We start from the raw sequence: 16,740 nt of genomic DNA on the forward strand, positions 1-16,740 counted from the left end.
GGTCATTATATATAACTTTGCATCAAATAATACGAATTCCAATTATATAAGATGACGACGACCTTACCTTGTTTGATCGAGTACTAACAAACACACGGTCATTATATATAACTTTGCATAAAATAATACGAATTCCAACTATATAAGATGACGACGACCTTATGGTTGTATAAGATCGACGATTAGGACGACCTCACTGAGAAGATAATTTGTTTTTTCTGATGATCATCGGCGATGATATGAATCCAACGTTTTAAAGGATATTTAGTTTGGATAGAAAATGTAAGGAGCTAAGACGACCTTTTCATCGACTAGCATGCACGAACAAAATGGATTTTTTTATTATGTTTACCCTATGATTTTCTGGGAAATGGATCATAGTAATTCAGAGTTTGACCGTATGGCAAAGATAGTTTGACAAAAAATGAAATGGTTTTGCACCATACACATATTATTTTCACAACTGAATCAACAAATCATATTTAATAATAAAATTTACTAAAATTAACTTGTGCATAAAGTAATATTTGTCATCAAATAAATGGTCTATTTGGTTTGTTTTATGAATGGGGAGAACTGGTCTGTTTATTAATGATGTAATATTTTTTTAAAAAGAATGATGTAATATATTTCTTCAGCCCATTATCGAGTGCACTTTCGATAATTTAAGTTGTACATTAATGAATTTAAAAAATAATTTCATAAAATAAGTGAGGAGGGGATAACAATATCTAGAGGCTAGAGCTAGAGGGTTTTGGTTGGGGTTTGCAAATTGCAGTTTGAGATGTCTTGTTTGCAGGTTTCATCATCCTTGTTTCAGCTTTAGCATCACACACACAATCTCGTGAGTCCATTTTCTCCTCTTCACCAATCTTAATTTTTCTTCCACTTATTAATTTCTTGCTTTTATGTGAAAAAAAAAAACAAGTATGGATCCTAAACAATTATCTCTTACTTCACCCAAATTATCCTTTTTATCATCATCTTCATCTTTTACCCCTTTACCATTTTTCATCTCAAATAAACTTCATTTTCTTCAAAAACCAAATTTTTCTCTCAAACTTCACTCTTCCCTTAAAAAATCCCAATTTTTGGGAACCAATTTGCGTTTGTTTCAATCGAATTCATCACATGTTGGTGGGACCAGATTTAATAAAATTATGCCAATAAGTGCTGCTGTGAAGAGAAGAAAAGAGCTTCCATTTGATAATGTGATTCAGAAAGATAAGAAGCTGAAATTTGTTCTCAAAGTGAGGAAAATACTAGTGAGTAAGCCTACTAGGGTTATGTCTCTTCAGGAATTAGGTAAGTATAGAAGAGAATTGGGTTTGGATAAAAAGAGAAAATTAATTGTAATTTTGAGGAGATTTCCTGGTGTGTTTGAGATTGTGGAAGATGGGTGTTACTCTTTGAAATTTAAAATGACTTCTGAGGCTGAAAAGCTTTATCTTGAAGAATTAAGGGTTAGAAATGAAATGGAAGATGTTGTTGTTACTAAGCTTAGGAAATTGTTGATGATGCCGTTGGAAAAGCGGATTTTGTTAGAGAAAATTGGGCATTTGGCGAATGATTTAGGACTTCCTAGAGAATTTCGCGACACCATTTGTCATAGGTATCCAGAGTTTTTTAAAGTTGTTCAGACTGAAAGAGGTCCTGCACTTGAATTAACACATTGGGATCCTCATCTTGCGGTTTCTGCGGCCGAGCTGTCTGCGGAGGAGAATCGAATTAGAGAAGTGGAAGAGCAGAATTTAATTATAGATAGGGCTCCTAAGTTTAATAGAGTAAAGCTTCCTAAGGGTCTTAGTCTTTCAAAAGGTGAGATGAGGAAGATAATGCAGTTTAGAGACATTCCTTATATATCACCTTACTCGGATTTCTCTATGATTGGTTTGAACACGCCGGAAAAAGAGAAGCATGCATGTGGAGTTATTCATGAGATTTTGAGTCTTACACTTGAGAAGCGAACTCTTGTTGATAACTTCACTCATTTTCGAGAGGAGTTTCGATTCTCACAGCAATTGAGAGGGATGTTGATAAGGCACCCTGATATGTTTTATATCTCTTTGAAAGGAGACAGGGATTCTGTGTTCCTTAGGGAAGCTTATCGAGATTCTCAGTTGGTAGACAAGGACAGGTTGTTACTTGTAAAGGAAAAACTTCGTTCGTTGGTTGATATTCCACGTTTTCCTAAGGGTAGGGGTGCCGGTCGCACTAGAGATGGAGATGGGATGGGAGAGAATGATATTGAGAACAGACAGGATGAAAGTGGTGAAGAGGAACAAGAATGGTCAGATGCTGATGATTTAATCAGCGACGATGATGATGATGACGATGATATCGATGATGACTGGATTGATGAAGATGATGATGATTCACCGCCAGATTTTGATGACGAGGAGGCAGAAACATCGGAAATTGAAAAGAGAAAGACAATTACACGAGTTCAAGACGCAAGACAGAATAATGAAAAGGTCCTTGTTCCATCATTCCCTGATGGTCGTACCAGAGAACGGTGGTAATCTTGAAAAGGCAGGCTTTCAAGCTCCATTCTCAGAGTTATTGATGAAAGAAAGCATTGGGCCGATTGATTTGGGAAATGAGTTGCCATTCACTATGTTGGAAGAATACGGGTATCCTTCTTTGACCATCCATGGTTTGTGAATTTTCTCTTTAAACAACAAAGAAGTAGATATTATGTCCTCATCAAAACAAAATGTTGAACTGATGTAGATGATTGTATCTGTTGCCTGCTTTACTGTATGATAGATCAATGCTTCTTAGAATATATTGTCCTCGATGATGTGGCATGATTGAAATATTTACTTTGACGATAATCATGCTACACAAGTTTGCATATATAATGAAATAAGCGTGACAACATGTCTAGTGTCAGGTGAGTTGCTTTTGGATCCGCGTTCTTCATATAGGTTGGAAGTTTGAATAGGAACGTGATTTCTCCAATTTTATCTCTGAGAGTTTAACAATATTGCATCCTGTTCTCATTGCAAAAGACTTATGTCTTGTATTAAAAATAAGATGTTAAAAATAAACATTAGCATACTGGAGTACATTTTTGGTAGTCTGTCTGATGTTTATCTATCTGCACACATCAATTTTGACTTGTAACATTCGGGTCTTAGTACATTCTTGTTTTTCTTTTTCTTTTTTTATAGAAGGGACTTGGGTACATTCTTGTCAAGGAAAGTTTATGTCATCATCACCATCACCTGTTATATGCTTAATTGGAAATTTTTAACTTCCCTTTTGGACGGAAGAACTGTGTCTTTTTTTTTTTTTTTTTTTTTTTTTTTTTTTTTTTTGTCTTAGATGAAGTGGTAATTCACTGAAATTAAACTTACACACAACTGTGAAGTCCTGGGTTCGAACCCAGATCACGACGTCCAGTCTTACAATTTCGGCATTTTTCAGTTGAGCTAGGACTTCTAGACAACTATGTCAATTTAATAAGTGACTTTTATGAATTAGAAAATCATGCTTGTTTGTATTTAATCTTATTAATTTTTGTCTTGCTTTTGAGGCCAATACCACTAAAGAATGTATATGGTCCAATATATAATTTGTGTTTGTGTCAAAAAAAAGAAGATAGTATCATTTGTGTTGTCATTATTTTCCATCCTCCATTTGTGACTACACTCAGCAAGCTTAAATATATGCGTTTCGTTCATATTGGGATTTTACTAACAAAACACAATTCCTTGTTGAATTTCTGCTGTCTTTTTCCCCTCCTTTCTACCACTCCGACACGTATCAACACACAGAGTATTGGTTTTGGTTCAACAAAGAAAGGAACGTGTATGACAACAAAAGGAGAAAACAGCATGGCATCACCTGAACTCCTGAAGGACACGGCAGCCGCCACTAGCGCAGAGAATGTGGCGGCAAATGGCATCACCTGCTTCATGCAACCGCACATTTGGCCTTCTCACCAATTAAATTAATAATTCAACTTTTGTATTCTTTTTCGTTTTCCTTTTTTCTTTCTACATTTTACTAGTATTTTGAATTGATATGCGGTCCAAAATGCCCTTCCTTAATTTTCATCTAATCCAACCAACAATGGAGGCGTTATGTTTTGTGTTGTGTCTGTGGACCCATTTGGAAATTGAATACATATTTATGAACGATCGTGAAGTTTTTTAGGCTGCTGTTTTCTCTGGATTTATGAACGATCGTGAAGTTTATTTAGGCTGCTAATATATTTATTTTTTTAATTTGTCAGACATATGCAACAATGTACGTGTTGAAGGAACTAAAATTAACAATTTTTTATTAAAAAATAATAATAATTTATTAAAAAGTTATACATTTAATATAAAGTGTACAAAGTCTAATATAAAAGTTACTACTTTAAACTTTTTAATATGAATAAATTTGCATATGATAGAAAAACTTTTTTTTTTTTTTTTTTACGGGAGATTGCTAGTACTTTTGTGATTGATTGAATTTCACTAACAGTGGCGGAGCTTCATATAGTTCTGTAAAAGGCCTAAAATAAATTTAAAAATATACGATGAATATTAAGAAGTTACGAAAATATCACTTATGGGTGTATTGGTTTGCAAGACAGTAAGTACTGGACAAAACAGTACAATGCATAACAACACAACACAAGGCATAACAACACATGACAAATTTTTATGGTATTGAATAATTTCTTGTTTTATATGATTTTTGGGGGACAAAATGTTATTTTCGTGTTTTAGACAACTTGTATGCGAGACAAAAAGTTGTCCTGTGATTTGGTGAAGGACAAAAATTTCAGTTTTTGTCATGTCCCTTGCCTCCAGTTTGTTCTGTCCCTCAAACAGTTTTACAAATTAAACATTGGATAACTGGAGTTGTTCTGTCTTTTCCTTCATTTTTTAACAAATTAAACGCACCCTAAGATTTGAGTAATGGCATATTCAACGTTTAAGATATAACTTGTCGTTGTGTGGAGGTAATTTGGGGATCGATTCACCCGAGTCCCTTAAAAGCTCCAACATAGCTTGCCACAATCCATTGTGGCAAGGTTGTTTGGAGATTGGCCCGCTCGAGTCCCTTAAAAGTTTCAACATGGCTTGCCACTATGACAAGGTTGTTTGGAGATTGACTCCTCTAGTAATTTAAAAGCTCTGCCACTATTATAAAGAAAAATTTACTTTTTAGATTTATTGAATAATTGATGTATTTGATCTCACAAAATACATCAGTTATTCGATAAATCTAAAAAAAAAATGTTTAATATAGTGATATAAATTTATTACTCTCTTTAAACACTTTTGCTCTTTTTCACTCACATACGTAATGACTATAACATTTATAAACAAAATCATCTAAAGAAAGTTATTTTGTTTGTATATTTTTTTGACTAAATATTAAACTTCAAAGTAAAATGAAAACAATATTGTTAATTGCAATTTACACCTAATAAGATAGTTAGATACAAAAGGTAGGTGAGGATATTTTGGTCCATGAAAATTTCCCTCGTGTTTAAAGTTTGGCAACCCACATGAGCAGATTCTGATTCTACTTATAACACAGGTGTTCCAACTTTGAAGTTTGTAATTCATTTAACAATTGTGTTTTTTAGTTCTCCAACTTCTATGCTCTCCCCACACTATTTAATGCAAACACACAGACACAGGAATCAGACGCAGAGAGAGCGAGGTTTCGCTGTGTGTGTGGTCACTTGCATTTCATTATTTTATTAGTAGTCATTTTGCATCTGAATCTCATCTCAGTATACCAATTGTCACACTATATATAAATAAAAAAGGAGAGAGACACAAACAAGATTCTCCAATATACACACCATTGGTTAAAACCTTAGACACCATTGTCGGAGCTTGATCATATTGTTATTTCATCTGAGCATGTTCTGTTCTTTTGGGGAGATACTTACTTCTGTTCTTTTACATTCATTCATTTCTTGCCTCCTTCTCAGTCTCATCAGGGTATGTATGTACATGTGTATATATACATGCATTCATTCATTTCCATATTCTTTATTTTTCTAGCCCTGCTTATGATCAGATTTGCTATATCTTACATCTCTCATGCTCCACACACCTTTCCTCCTCCTTTCATCTTTAAGTTTGATTTCTTACACTATTATTTAAAAATTAAAATTAAAAGAATAACTAAACTATAAATGTGAAGTTTTTATTGGTAACTTCTCAAAAGTCAGTTTTCATAAATGATATTACAATTGCAGCAAAAAATAAATAAATGATTTTAAAAAATAATTATTTTTAGGGTCATGCTAGGGAGAGATAGTTAATGAACAAAAAAGGTAAATTTTGTATTGAAAATAACATTTTTTACACTTTAAGTATTTGGTTATACAGGTTCTAAGAAATTTTTAGGCTAAATTACACCACAGATGCTTTGAGTTATTTAATTGAAATAAATTGGTTCTTTAATATATTTTTTTCGTACCATTTTACGTTAAGTTATTTAATTGTAACAAATTAGTACTTTAAGTATTTTTCGTAACGCTTAGGTCCTTTAAGTTATTTAATTGTAACTTTTATGCCCAAAATAACTTACATTTTTAAGATCTAAAATACCACAAATTGTTATCTTTAAATAACTTAAAGAAGCTAATTGATACATAAAAATCTTAGAGGACAACTGATTACAATTAATTAACATAAAAACCTATGTAGTTTAACCTAATTTTTACCATGCTCGCTTACTTATAGCATTTTTCTTATTTTTATTACGATAAAGTAGACAAATAACATCATATTTTTCCTTAAAAAAAAACATCATATTTTTTTTAAACTATTGAAAATAATATTTTCTTTTGGTTGTATCCGAGTTCGAACCTCGACCTTGCATATATTATACATCGTCCTTAACAACCGAGCTAAGTAATTTCTTTTAATATATAACAAACGGGTCATTCATCCTCGTGAGCTTAACTCAGTTGGTAGAGATATCGCATTTTATATGCAGGGGCCGGGGTTCGAACCCCAGACACTCCACTTCTCCACAATTAAATTGTGTGAGCTCTAGATTACTTGAAAAAAAAAAAAAAAAACAAACGGATCATTCACCCTTCCGTGTATAAAATGGTTTTTTAAACTTGGATGTTTTGCACAAGATAAGCACCATGATTTGTTCACTTTTTTTCTTTTCTAAATATTTTGGTCATGACTTTTTTTTTTTACTAACTACCACTTTCATTTATTTTATTTTACAGATGTACCTGGATGTAACTTTTCTCTCACCAAATAGAAAAGTTTGACTCTTGTTGCACTAATATGAGAAAAACTAGAACTTTAATACTTTTTATCGGGTAAAAGGTTGCACAGTTAGTTTTTTTTTTTATTATTATAATTATTTATTTATTTGTGATTTAATCAATTTTTCAGTTTACTTATTCTTTAGATAACTTATTTTATGGAATTTTTTAAATATATTTTCTAAAGTGAGAGAGATCAAGTTACCACGATACAATAATTAGATATTATCACACTGTTCACCTATTTTTGTTTGATGTTTTTTTTTATTATAAAATTCACCGTTGAATTAAAATTTTATAATATGGATTATCTGCAGATATTTTTATTATCTAAATCAAATCGTTTAGTAAAAGCGGAAAAACATTAATCTCGATGTATCCAATTGACATTATTCTAGGATAGTTTTTGGATTTATGTAAAATTTATAAAAGTTATCTAGATGATACTCTCTCCATCCCGCAATAGATGACCCACAATTTTGACCTAACTTACTTTAACCATATTTTTCCACTAATATACAAAGATAAATAATATCATATAAGATGTCGTTATATTCGTCTCGATGAGTATTTTCAAAATATCAAATTTTCATAATTTTTTCTAATATATTATTCAAGATATTTAAGCTCAAAATTATGCATTAGTATGTGTAATTGGGTCAACTGTGTCATGTATTAAGGGATGGAGGGAGTAGTAATTTTTTAATCTACTAGTGAGACCTTGTTGTATTATGAAAAGAATATAGTATGATTGGAATATTATGTTGGAAATTCCAAGGGCCTCCTTACTTTTTAGTTTATGCTATTTTTGGTTTGTTTGGTACGATATTTTGGTTACACTGTTTGGTAGAATTTAATACTAGTGCTTTTGAAATTGGAACAAGTCTTTTTTCCTTCCTAACATATCGGTTTAAAGTTAGATCTCTTAAATATGCGACAATTCCGAGAAAAATAATGCACAACCTTAGACGTAACCTCTACTAACTAAATTTAATGAAGGAACAAAGAATGTGACATGTTTTTCCTCCTCTTTGATAGATCGATCATTTCACCATGTATACACTAGGTACACTATTTACCTCTTATAGAATTCAACAAGCTTTGCATTTTTTTCCTAACTAAGAACTCAATGTCCAAGTTAACGTCTTAACCTTTGGAGGCACACACACAAAACAAAGATGTTTTTGTTTTATATAGTATAGGAGTTGCGTTCATTGATGGGTAAATTAGTTTAACTATGACATGTTTTTGACATCTTTAAGAAAGCTATCGTTAATAACAAGAAACTAGATACATAGTTCTTGTAACAGTTTTCTTATAAAATCCATATTCATATGTTAGGCTTGTTTCAGGCACCAAAACAACAAAACTTAACATGTTTGAAGCTTTGTGGTCTGATATGAAGTTTTTGATTCACAGAAATCCAATATAGTGGAGTATCTTGCTGACTTGCACAACAATCAAAAGCTATGGCCTACACAGCAGTTGGCATACCTACCTCTCCAACAACGTCTTCAACTAAGGACATTACAAAAGAACGTTATGGTCTTCGCCGCTCGCGCTCCAGCATAGACCTATGTAGACGTTCCATTATGCAGAGGTCTTATTCTGACAGCTATCTATGTTGCTCCTTCAACCGTATACAAGCCACATCTGTGCAACCAAAACTTAAGGACAACGGGTCAATGGGAACTTCTCCATTTCAATTTTCAGGTTCCATTCTCCCAAATTCTTTGCGCTCTTTCTTATTTGACCAACAAAACGGCAAGGATATGAATAAAAGGGAGAAGGATGTAAATATTGAGGAAAACATGGTGGAAACTAGTAATGAAGAGAGAGTAAATAGAGCTAATTGGATAGAGAGGCTTGTGGAAATTAAGAAACATTGGAGAAACAGGTTACCGAAAGAAAGCGTTGATATGGACGTGATGTGCGACGATTATACATCTGGTGAATGTGATTGTGACGATGACAGTGTTTGTATAGCGGATTATGACGATGAAGAAGAAGGTGGGCAAGAAGTGACACATGATCGCGATTCGTTCTCAAAATTTCTTGTACAAGTGTCATTGTCTGATACCAAACTTTACTCTCAGCTAGCTTTCCTGTGCAACATGGCTTACGTAATACCCCAAATCAAGGTAAGCACAAATTTGCATATTTAATCAATGAGATTTCATATATATTTCCAGATTTCCTTTTGCATGCATAAATCAAAAGATAAACATGAACATACAACTCTTTCTTTCTGACCAATTTGCAGGCTCAGGAGTTGAGGAGATACTATAGCCTTCAGTTTATAACATCTTCTTTAGAGAAGAAAGCTGCAGTGGCAAAGTTAAAAGCAAAACTTACTCAGGACTCACCAAATTCACCTATAGATGACCTAGTAGTCTCTCAAAACAGCTTAGAGGAAGGAAAAGATAAGGAACAGAATCCTCAAATTCGACTAGCTTATGACATTGCTGCCTCAGCTGCCTCCTATGTTCAATTGCGAGCTAAGAACCTTTTGACCCTTGCTGCTAAGTCACAACAGAGTAAAAATGAAGATTCTAGTGGAAGAAAGGATTCTCCGGAACAGGAAGCAGAAGGCACTTCACGTGATTATAAATCAGAGGTTGCAGCTTATATGGTGGCGTCAACCGTGACTTCTGTGGTTGCATCTGGAGAGAGGGAAAGGCAGGAAGCAGCGACAAGCCTTCAGTCACTTCATTCCTCACCTTGTGAATGGTTTGTTTGTGATGATTTCAGTAATTACACTCGATGCTTTGTAATTCAGGTAATTCCTTAACTAGTATTTGGTACTTATAGTTGTACCATCAGGCTATATAATATTGATTAAATTTGACAAATGTTTTTGTTTCATGTTGTTGCTTGCAGGGTTCAGACTCCTTAGCATCTTGGCAAGCAAACCTCTTCTTTGAGCCTACTAAATTTGAGGTAAGAACTAAGAACAATATTTATGGAATGGATAGATAGGCCTTTCATTGTCGTGTTGCCAGAACAAATGATAAGAAAAAAACAGCATAGCACTAATAATCTATTCTCTTACAGAACACAGACGTACTTGTTCATAGAGGAATTTATGAAGCTGCAAAAGGAATATATGAACAATTCATGCCAGAAATAATGGACCATTTGAAAAGACATGGGGATCGCGCGAAGCTTCAATTCACTGGACATTCCCTTGGCGGCAGTCTCTCTCTTTTGGTTCATTTGATGCTATTGACTAGGAAAGTTGTCAGCCCCTCAACTCTTAAACCAGTAGTGACTTTTGGTTCACCATTTGTATTCTGCGGAGGCCAAAAATTAATCGATGAACTAGGCGTGGATGAAAACCAAATCCACTGTGTAATGATGCATAGAGATATTGTTCCCAGGGCCTTCTCCTGTAATTATCCTGACCATGTAGCTGTTATCCTTAAGCGTTTAAACCGCACTTTTCGGTCACATCCTTGCTTGACAAAAAATGTAAGCATATTTGTTTGTTCTATTATTATATTCATGACTTAATTCGTACTGTACACTCAGATTGAAATTATGTTTGACTATTAATGTGTTAATTTTCTTTTCTTGACCATTTAATTTACTTTCTTTGGATATTTTCAGAAGCTATTGTACACACCACTGGGAAAAATATTCATTATCCAACCAGATGAGATGACATCGCCTCCGCATCCTTTACTCCCTTCAGAAAGTGCCTTCTATGAGCTTGATAGTACTATATGTGGATACTCTCCAAGAGTTCTCAGTTCCTTTCTCAATCAACCACACCCTATTGAAACACTAAGTGATCCAACAGCATATGGAGCAGAAGGCACAATTCTAAGAGACCATGACTCAAGCAACTACCTTAAAGCTGTCAATGGAATCCTAAGACAACATTCAAAGACGCTTGTTCGCAGAGTAAAAAAGCAAAGGATTGATGAACTGTGGCCATTGCTCACCTCACCATCACCACACTCATGGAGCCATGAACAGAACATGGAGAGATGCATCTTGATGACAAATGAGATAACAACAGGGGTCTAAAAGGCCTCCCTTTTTAGGTTCCTATAGAACATCTAGATAAAATTAAATTATGAAATTAACTAGGACAGTGGATTATTTTTATTTTATGTACATTTCTAAACATATAGAATTCTAAGTGTTTGTACCCATCATGATCACTCCATATTTGACTAACATTGTACAATATATAAGATGTCAATAATTCCAATAGAATAAAAGGTACCTACTGATTCTTCATGAATGATGAACATAAAATTCTACAATAACAAGCACTGTCTGCTATTTAAAACTAATTTACTATGCGTGGTAATAGAAAAACAAGAACCAGATCAGACTAGAGTGCGACTAAATTAAATACAACTAGAACAAAATTAAGAATCACTCTTCTCTTTGAATGAGGTGTACCTTAGAACTCAACTCAGCGAATTCAGATCACCTAAAGCGCGAATTGACATGGTAAGGGGGCGAGAACCTCATACATTCTTCTCAAAGTTGAAATTTTTGGATTAAGGTTCTTGTTTCATAAAATTATTGGGGAGTAGTCAAAGTGCATACTATTGCAATGATTACAAGTAATAGCATTTTGAGCTACATCAATATTAATATTGTTCTCTCATTAATATGAAACATGGAAAACCATTATACATTCTTATATGAGCACGAGTTTTTCTCGTCCAACTTCATCTTCACCTTGGAGTTTTTCAATGATCCCTTGACACCCATTTTGAAACCACACAGGATCATAATTTCAATCCGATGAGTGATCTTCTCTCCAATAGGGACTCAAGTTTGTGGGCATATTTTAACATTCATGACAAACTCAATTTCATACGAATTGCCAACACAACCTCCCAATTCAATAACTCCGACCTTTTCATGTGAGCATATATCAACATATCCTTGATAACTTTCTGATTTTTAACGACCTTTGGGCGTGTGAGCTGAAAAAAAGTTATGTCAGTTAAATCAAATAAACTTATATCGATGAATGAAACTAAAAAAACCTAAGCATTTTTTCTAAACTAATAACAAAAACTTGTATAACTATACACATAAAATACTTCCAATGAAAACTTGCAACTCCATAAAGGAATCAAATCAAAAGGCTATATTTGGAAAGATAATGGAGATACAAGTGTAATAAACTCAATATGTATTAGAATATTAGGATGTTTAAATGCAACGATCTTGATTGCATGATTCTCCAGCTCAAAAGTATAACCTTTTTTTTTTTTTAAAGAAGTATCAAATGTATAACTTAATTTACGAAGTTCTTGCTCAAAGTCAGGATGATAACCACAAAAAATAATAATAATAAAAGGTGTGCATTAACCATGTTCGCTCACCATAACCAAAAGTTTCTGCAAAAGAGGAGAAACTTGTAGGATGTTTAAAATCCAGAAAAGATGATGTCCAAAGGCGAGAAAAAGATGAACTTCAGCTGCTTAAGATGTGTTGAGTGGCTGAGTTATATTTAGAGAAGTTGGGACCAGAATAGAAAAATGTAAGCTTAAAAAAATATCATTCAAAAGAGAAAGAAATGTGAACAATTCACTATTCCAACACTTTATTACTAACCTTTGAATAGAAGTCCAATTGCATAAGCATAATCTCAAGTTCAGGAAGAGTGGCAAAGAGAGCAAATGCATTAAGATTTAAGGAAGTGAATGCTGTTCAACAATGGGTTATTAATGTTCAAGTTATCAAAATCATATCCATAGTACTCCAATGAAGTGAGCTTAAGGAAAACTATCGAACTCAGTTTTATATACATCCTGAAGTCGCAGGATATGAAATAGCATGATGACATAAGGATGAACTCAATATCTTCTGCATTGATATCATGATTTGAACTCACAACAATCTAAGTGAAGCTCTTCAAGCCGTAGACAATTAGACAACAAACTTTTGATGAATATTTCATCCACTTTTGCAAATTCAAGTGAAAGAGATCTCAAATTTTTGAATGGGAATAAAGTCCCAGTTGGTGGGATGGCAAACAAGAGAATATTCTAAACGCATTGTTGTGCATAAGGTCTCCCTAGAAAGAATGAATTGATTCTTTCAACACTCTTTGCAATTGCAAAACTTATCCATTGATCAATAGCATTGTTGTGTTGTTTATATTCAAGTTCACAAAGAAAGAATCGATCTTTGTTCCTTGAAAATTCTTGACAAACTGGTTTACTACACATCTATCAATAGTAGAACCACCAGGACATCAATGAGATACCATACCACCCAGTTTTAGTAGCTCCTCCTCACTGCTTCCAAGAACATTGAAGATATCAAAGTAGAGATTTCTCCTTAGAGCCCATAGATTGCACCCCACACACACACACACACACACACACACACACACACATATATATATATATATATATATATATATATATATATATATATATATATATATATATGGGTTTGTTAGAACACACCCACTAGTTTTTATGTGGGAGTGTTTTAGTAAGTTATAACTAAAAAGATAATAAATACACCTTAAGGTATATGTTGATATAACACACCTTCTAAAATAAACAAGTGGGTGTGTTCTAGCAAATCCTATAGACATTTGCTAGAATACACCCACTTATTTTTTAGAAGGAGTATTTTAGCAAGTGAAGAACTAAAAAGTGGTTAAATGCACCCTAAGGTGTAGCTTTGCTAAAACACTCCCACATAAAAACTAGTGGGTGTGTTCTAGCAAATCCCATATATATATATATATGGAGAATGTTAACCATTACCCTTGGGGCATTGGATAAGGGGATAAAAATAGAAATATAACATTGGGAAATGGTGAAAAGTGATAAATTTAACTTTTTAAAAGTCAAAATCAGGGCAATGGTTAACAAGACTATATATATATATATATATATATATATATATATATATATATGCAAGGTGAAGAAGAAGTTTATAATCAATCCTAGTGAAATATATCGTTGTTTCTATGTAAAATAGCGAAACATATCGATCTAGTGGGGATTTGGTATTGGAGAGACTGTGTTGTGTTGTGTTGTACACATGTCATCAAGTCAGTCAGCCACGTGTACAAGGATCATTTTGATGAAAACGTAAAAAATTTCATTTTTAACTTTTAACTTTTCACTTTCAATTTTTTATATTTTCCCAATTTTACCCCTCTTTTACCCATTCATTTACATTACATCCTTACATTTTCATTAAGACATCAAACAAGTCCCTGACTCATCTCCTTCCCGCTAAAACTTTCACCATCTTCATCTCTCCAAGAAATGCAGAAAATGTTGGAAATGTTGTGCAAGGAAATTGATGTAGTATCAAAAGTAAGTATTTTTGTATATCGTTCTGAGCTAAGGATTCGATATTGTTTTGTTTCATGAACTATAAAACTACAGACTTATAAGAGATTTGAGAGTTAACAGGGAAATGATTATGCTGGGATTAAACTTCATCAACCTAAATATACGTATTCTCGGATTAGTGATGCGGATTCTAATTATCGATTGATATTATCACATATTGCTCAACAACATCATTCGTATCCAAATGATGTCGTGATTTCTATTGAACCGTTTAATCGTCGATTTCCCAAACTATTAAACTTTCCGATAGTCGATTGTATCGTTGTATAGTTGATTTCCCAAACTATACAATGATACGAAAGCTTTAAGTTCCAATATTCGAAGTGATTATCAAACCTAAATTCCATGTCTAGAACCTAAGCATTGATAAAAGATTATTCTTAACTAGATTCAAAAGGTATCTTTCAATAACAATTCAAATCCATAGGATAGAAATGAAAAGCAAGAATAACATCAATATCTTAAGATAATTTAGAATCACACAACATCCAAATCAAAGGGAATACATACTAATAGAGTTAACTACATTTAATCCCAAAAAAAGAGTTTAGCTACACATTGTCATGGTAACCTTACAAGGAGAAGAAGAGAAAAGGAATAACCAAGCCATGATGTCTCAATGATCTTGGAAGTCCTCTCCAATCCTTGATGTTCTCTTTGAGTTTCCCCTGTTTTTCTCTCCCTAAAGTGACATCTCCATCCTCTGATAATAATATGATAATGAGGGAAATGAGCTTTATACATATGCTGAAAAAGTAACATTTCGCCTGGCGAAGTTTGGCTCGCCATGGCGATTTGAGCTTTCTTTGCCAGTGGGTCTCTGCCACGTCACTTTGATAAGATGAAACCGCCTTTTTTTCGCCTGGCAGAATTTCTGCTCGCCATGACGAAGTGCTCTTGTCCTGTTTTTCCAACTCTCTGGAACTGCTCACCATTTGACTCGCCTTTGACTCACCTGGCGAAATATTTCGCCAGGCAGGATTTCTGCTCGCCATGGCGAAGTAGCTTTTGCCCACTTTTGTTCTTTTTGGTCCTTGCTTGATGTTTTGGCACTCAATTCCTGCACAAATGGGTGGAGTAAGATGAATAAAGCGTAATAGGTCAATAATCACTTTTCTCTCGGCTTTTTCCTGAATAACTTGTGAAACAAGTAACAAACGTGCCGTAAATAATCATTTGAAATACTACTTTCTGGCACTTATCAGAAATGCAGAAAATGTTGTTGCTGGAAATGTTGCAAATGCTCAAAATGATGTCAATGTTGTTGCAAATGAAGTAGTTCTTGGACATGTATGACTCTTAAATTTTAAGGATCGAATTGTTAGTAAGTATAATAATTTTGGGACTTATTTGACTGAATATGTAATTGCAGGGTGTTACAACAAGAAGGTATGACATTAGAGAACCAATTATTTCATATGAGAGGCCTAAGCAAACACTAATGAAGGGTCATACACCAGCACATCAAACTGCTCATGGCATTATTAGAGTATCATATTCAAGTTATGGTCCATCCGGTTCGAGTCAACCTAAATTCACGGAGTTTATCCCAACCCCCAGATTTCCAAAGAAGTGATGCTTGATGGAAACGTATTTAAAATATGTTTTTGGAAATGTAATATTTAGACTTGTTTGAATTATGTCCCATAGTTGGGTTTCTTTTTACCTATGTAATATTTAAGACTTATGACTTGTTAATGCCCCGTAATTAGGTTGACTTATGACGTAACAATTTTGGACACAAACCAATGAAATAAAAACCAAATCCTGATCACTAACCATTACTTATGAATTTATAAACAAACTATAACTTCAAAAATGTTTTTTTTTACTAATGTGAGCATAATTTCTAATCCAAATACACGATATCAATATCTTATTCCATACTGTATGCAGTATCCAGAAAGCCATAGATGTCACAAAGAATAAGATCTTTCTTTTTAGAATGTTGCACAGTTTTTCTTCAATTTTTTTAATATGATTAAGGACCTTTGCACTCAAGGGGTTTTGAGTTTTTGTTGTGTGAGAGTTAACTTAAAATCAGAATTCTGGAGAATCGTGCCACGATTGTTGAAGCAAAATTCTAGAGCAATCACTGGAAAAATCGTGCCACGATGGTGCGATTGA

General features: G+C 33.6%; 2 protein-coding genes across 4 annotated transcripts; both read left to right on the forward strand.

Moving 5' to 3' along the window:
* The first annotated feature begins 673 nt into the window (after positions 1–673).
* On the forward strand, positions 674–2,742 carry LOC11424498 (protein WHAT'S THIS FACTOR 1 homolog, chloroplastic). The gene has a single exon (XM_003626516.4). It carries the CDS (start codon positions 930–932, stop codon positions 2,520–2,522), a length of 1,593 nt encoding a protein of 530 aa, XP_003626564.1. The 5' UTR covers positions 674–929; the 3' UTR covers positions 2,523–2,742.
* A 2,803-nt stretch (positions 2,743–5,545) lies between these two features.
* On the forward strand, positions 5,546–11,476 carry LOC11428748 (phospholipase A1 PLIP1, chloroplastic). 3 transcript variants are annotated; one of them, XM_003626517.4, is made up of 7 exons: positions 5,546–5,960; positions 7,214–7,309; positions 8,675–9,396; positions 9,519–10,034; positions 10,136–10,195; positions 10,310–10,726; positions 10,865–11,476. In XM_003626517.4, exons 3-7 carry the CDS (start codon positions 8,725–8,727, stop codon positions 11,285–11,287), a joined length of 2,088 nt encoding a protein of 695 aa, XP_003626565.1. In that variant the 5' UTR covers positions 5,546–5,960; positions 7,214–7,309; positions 8,675–8,724; the 3' UTR covers positions 11,288–11,476. The 3 variants fall into 3 exon arrangements, with proteins under 3 accessions (XP_003626565.1, XP_024625318.1, XP_024625317.1); XM_024769550.2 differs by lacking the exon at positions 7,214–7,309 and having other exon boundaries at positions 10,865–11,413; XM_024769549.2 differs by lacking the exons at positions 5,546–5,960; positions 7,214–7,309 and adding an exon at positions 7,856–8,321 and having other exon boundaries at positions 10,865–11,413.
* Positions 11,477–16,740: the final 5,264 nt, after the last annotated feature.

This window comes from Medicago truncatula, chromosome 7, assembly GCF_003473485.1.
Source record: "Medicago truncatula cultivar Jemalong A17 chromosome 7, MtrunA17r5.0-ANR, whole genome shotgun sequence".
Lineage (NCBI taxonomy): Eukaryota > Viridiplantae > Streptophyta > Magnoliopsida > Fabales > Fabaceae > Medicago > Medicago truncatula.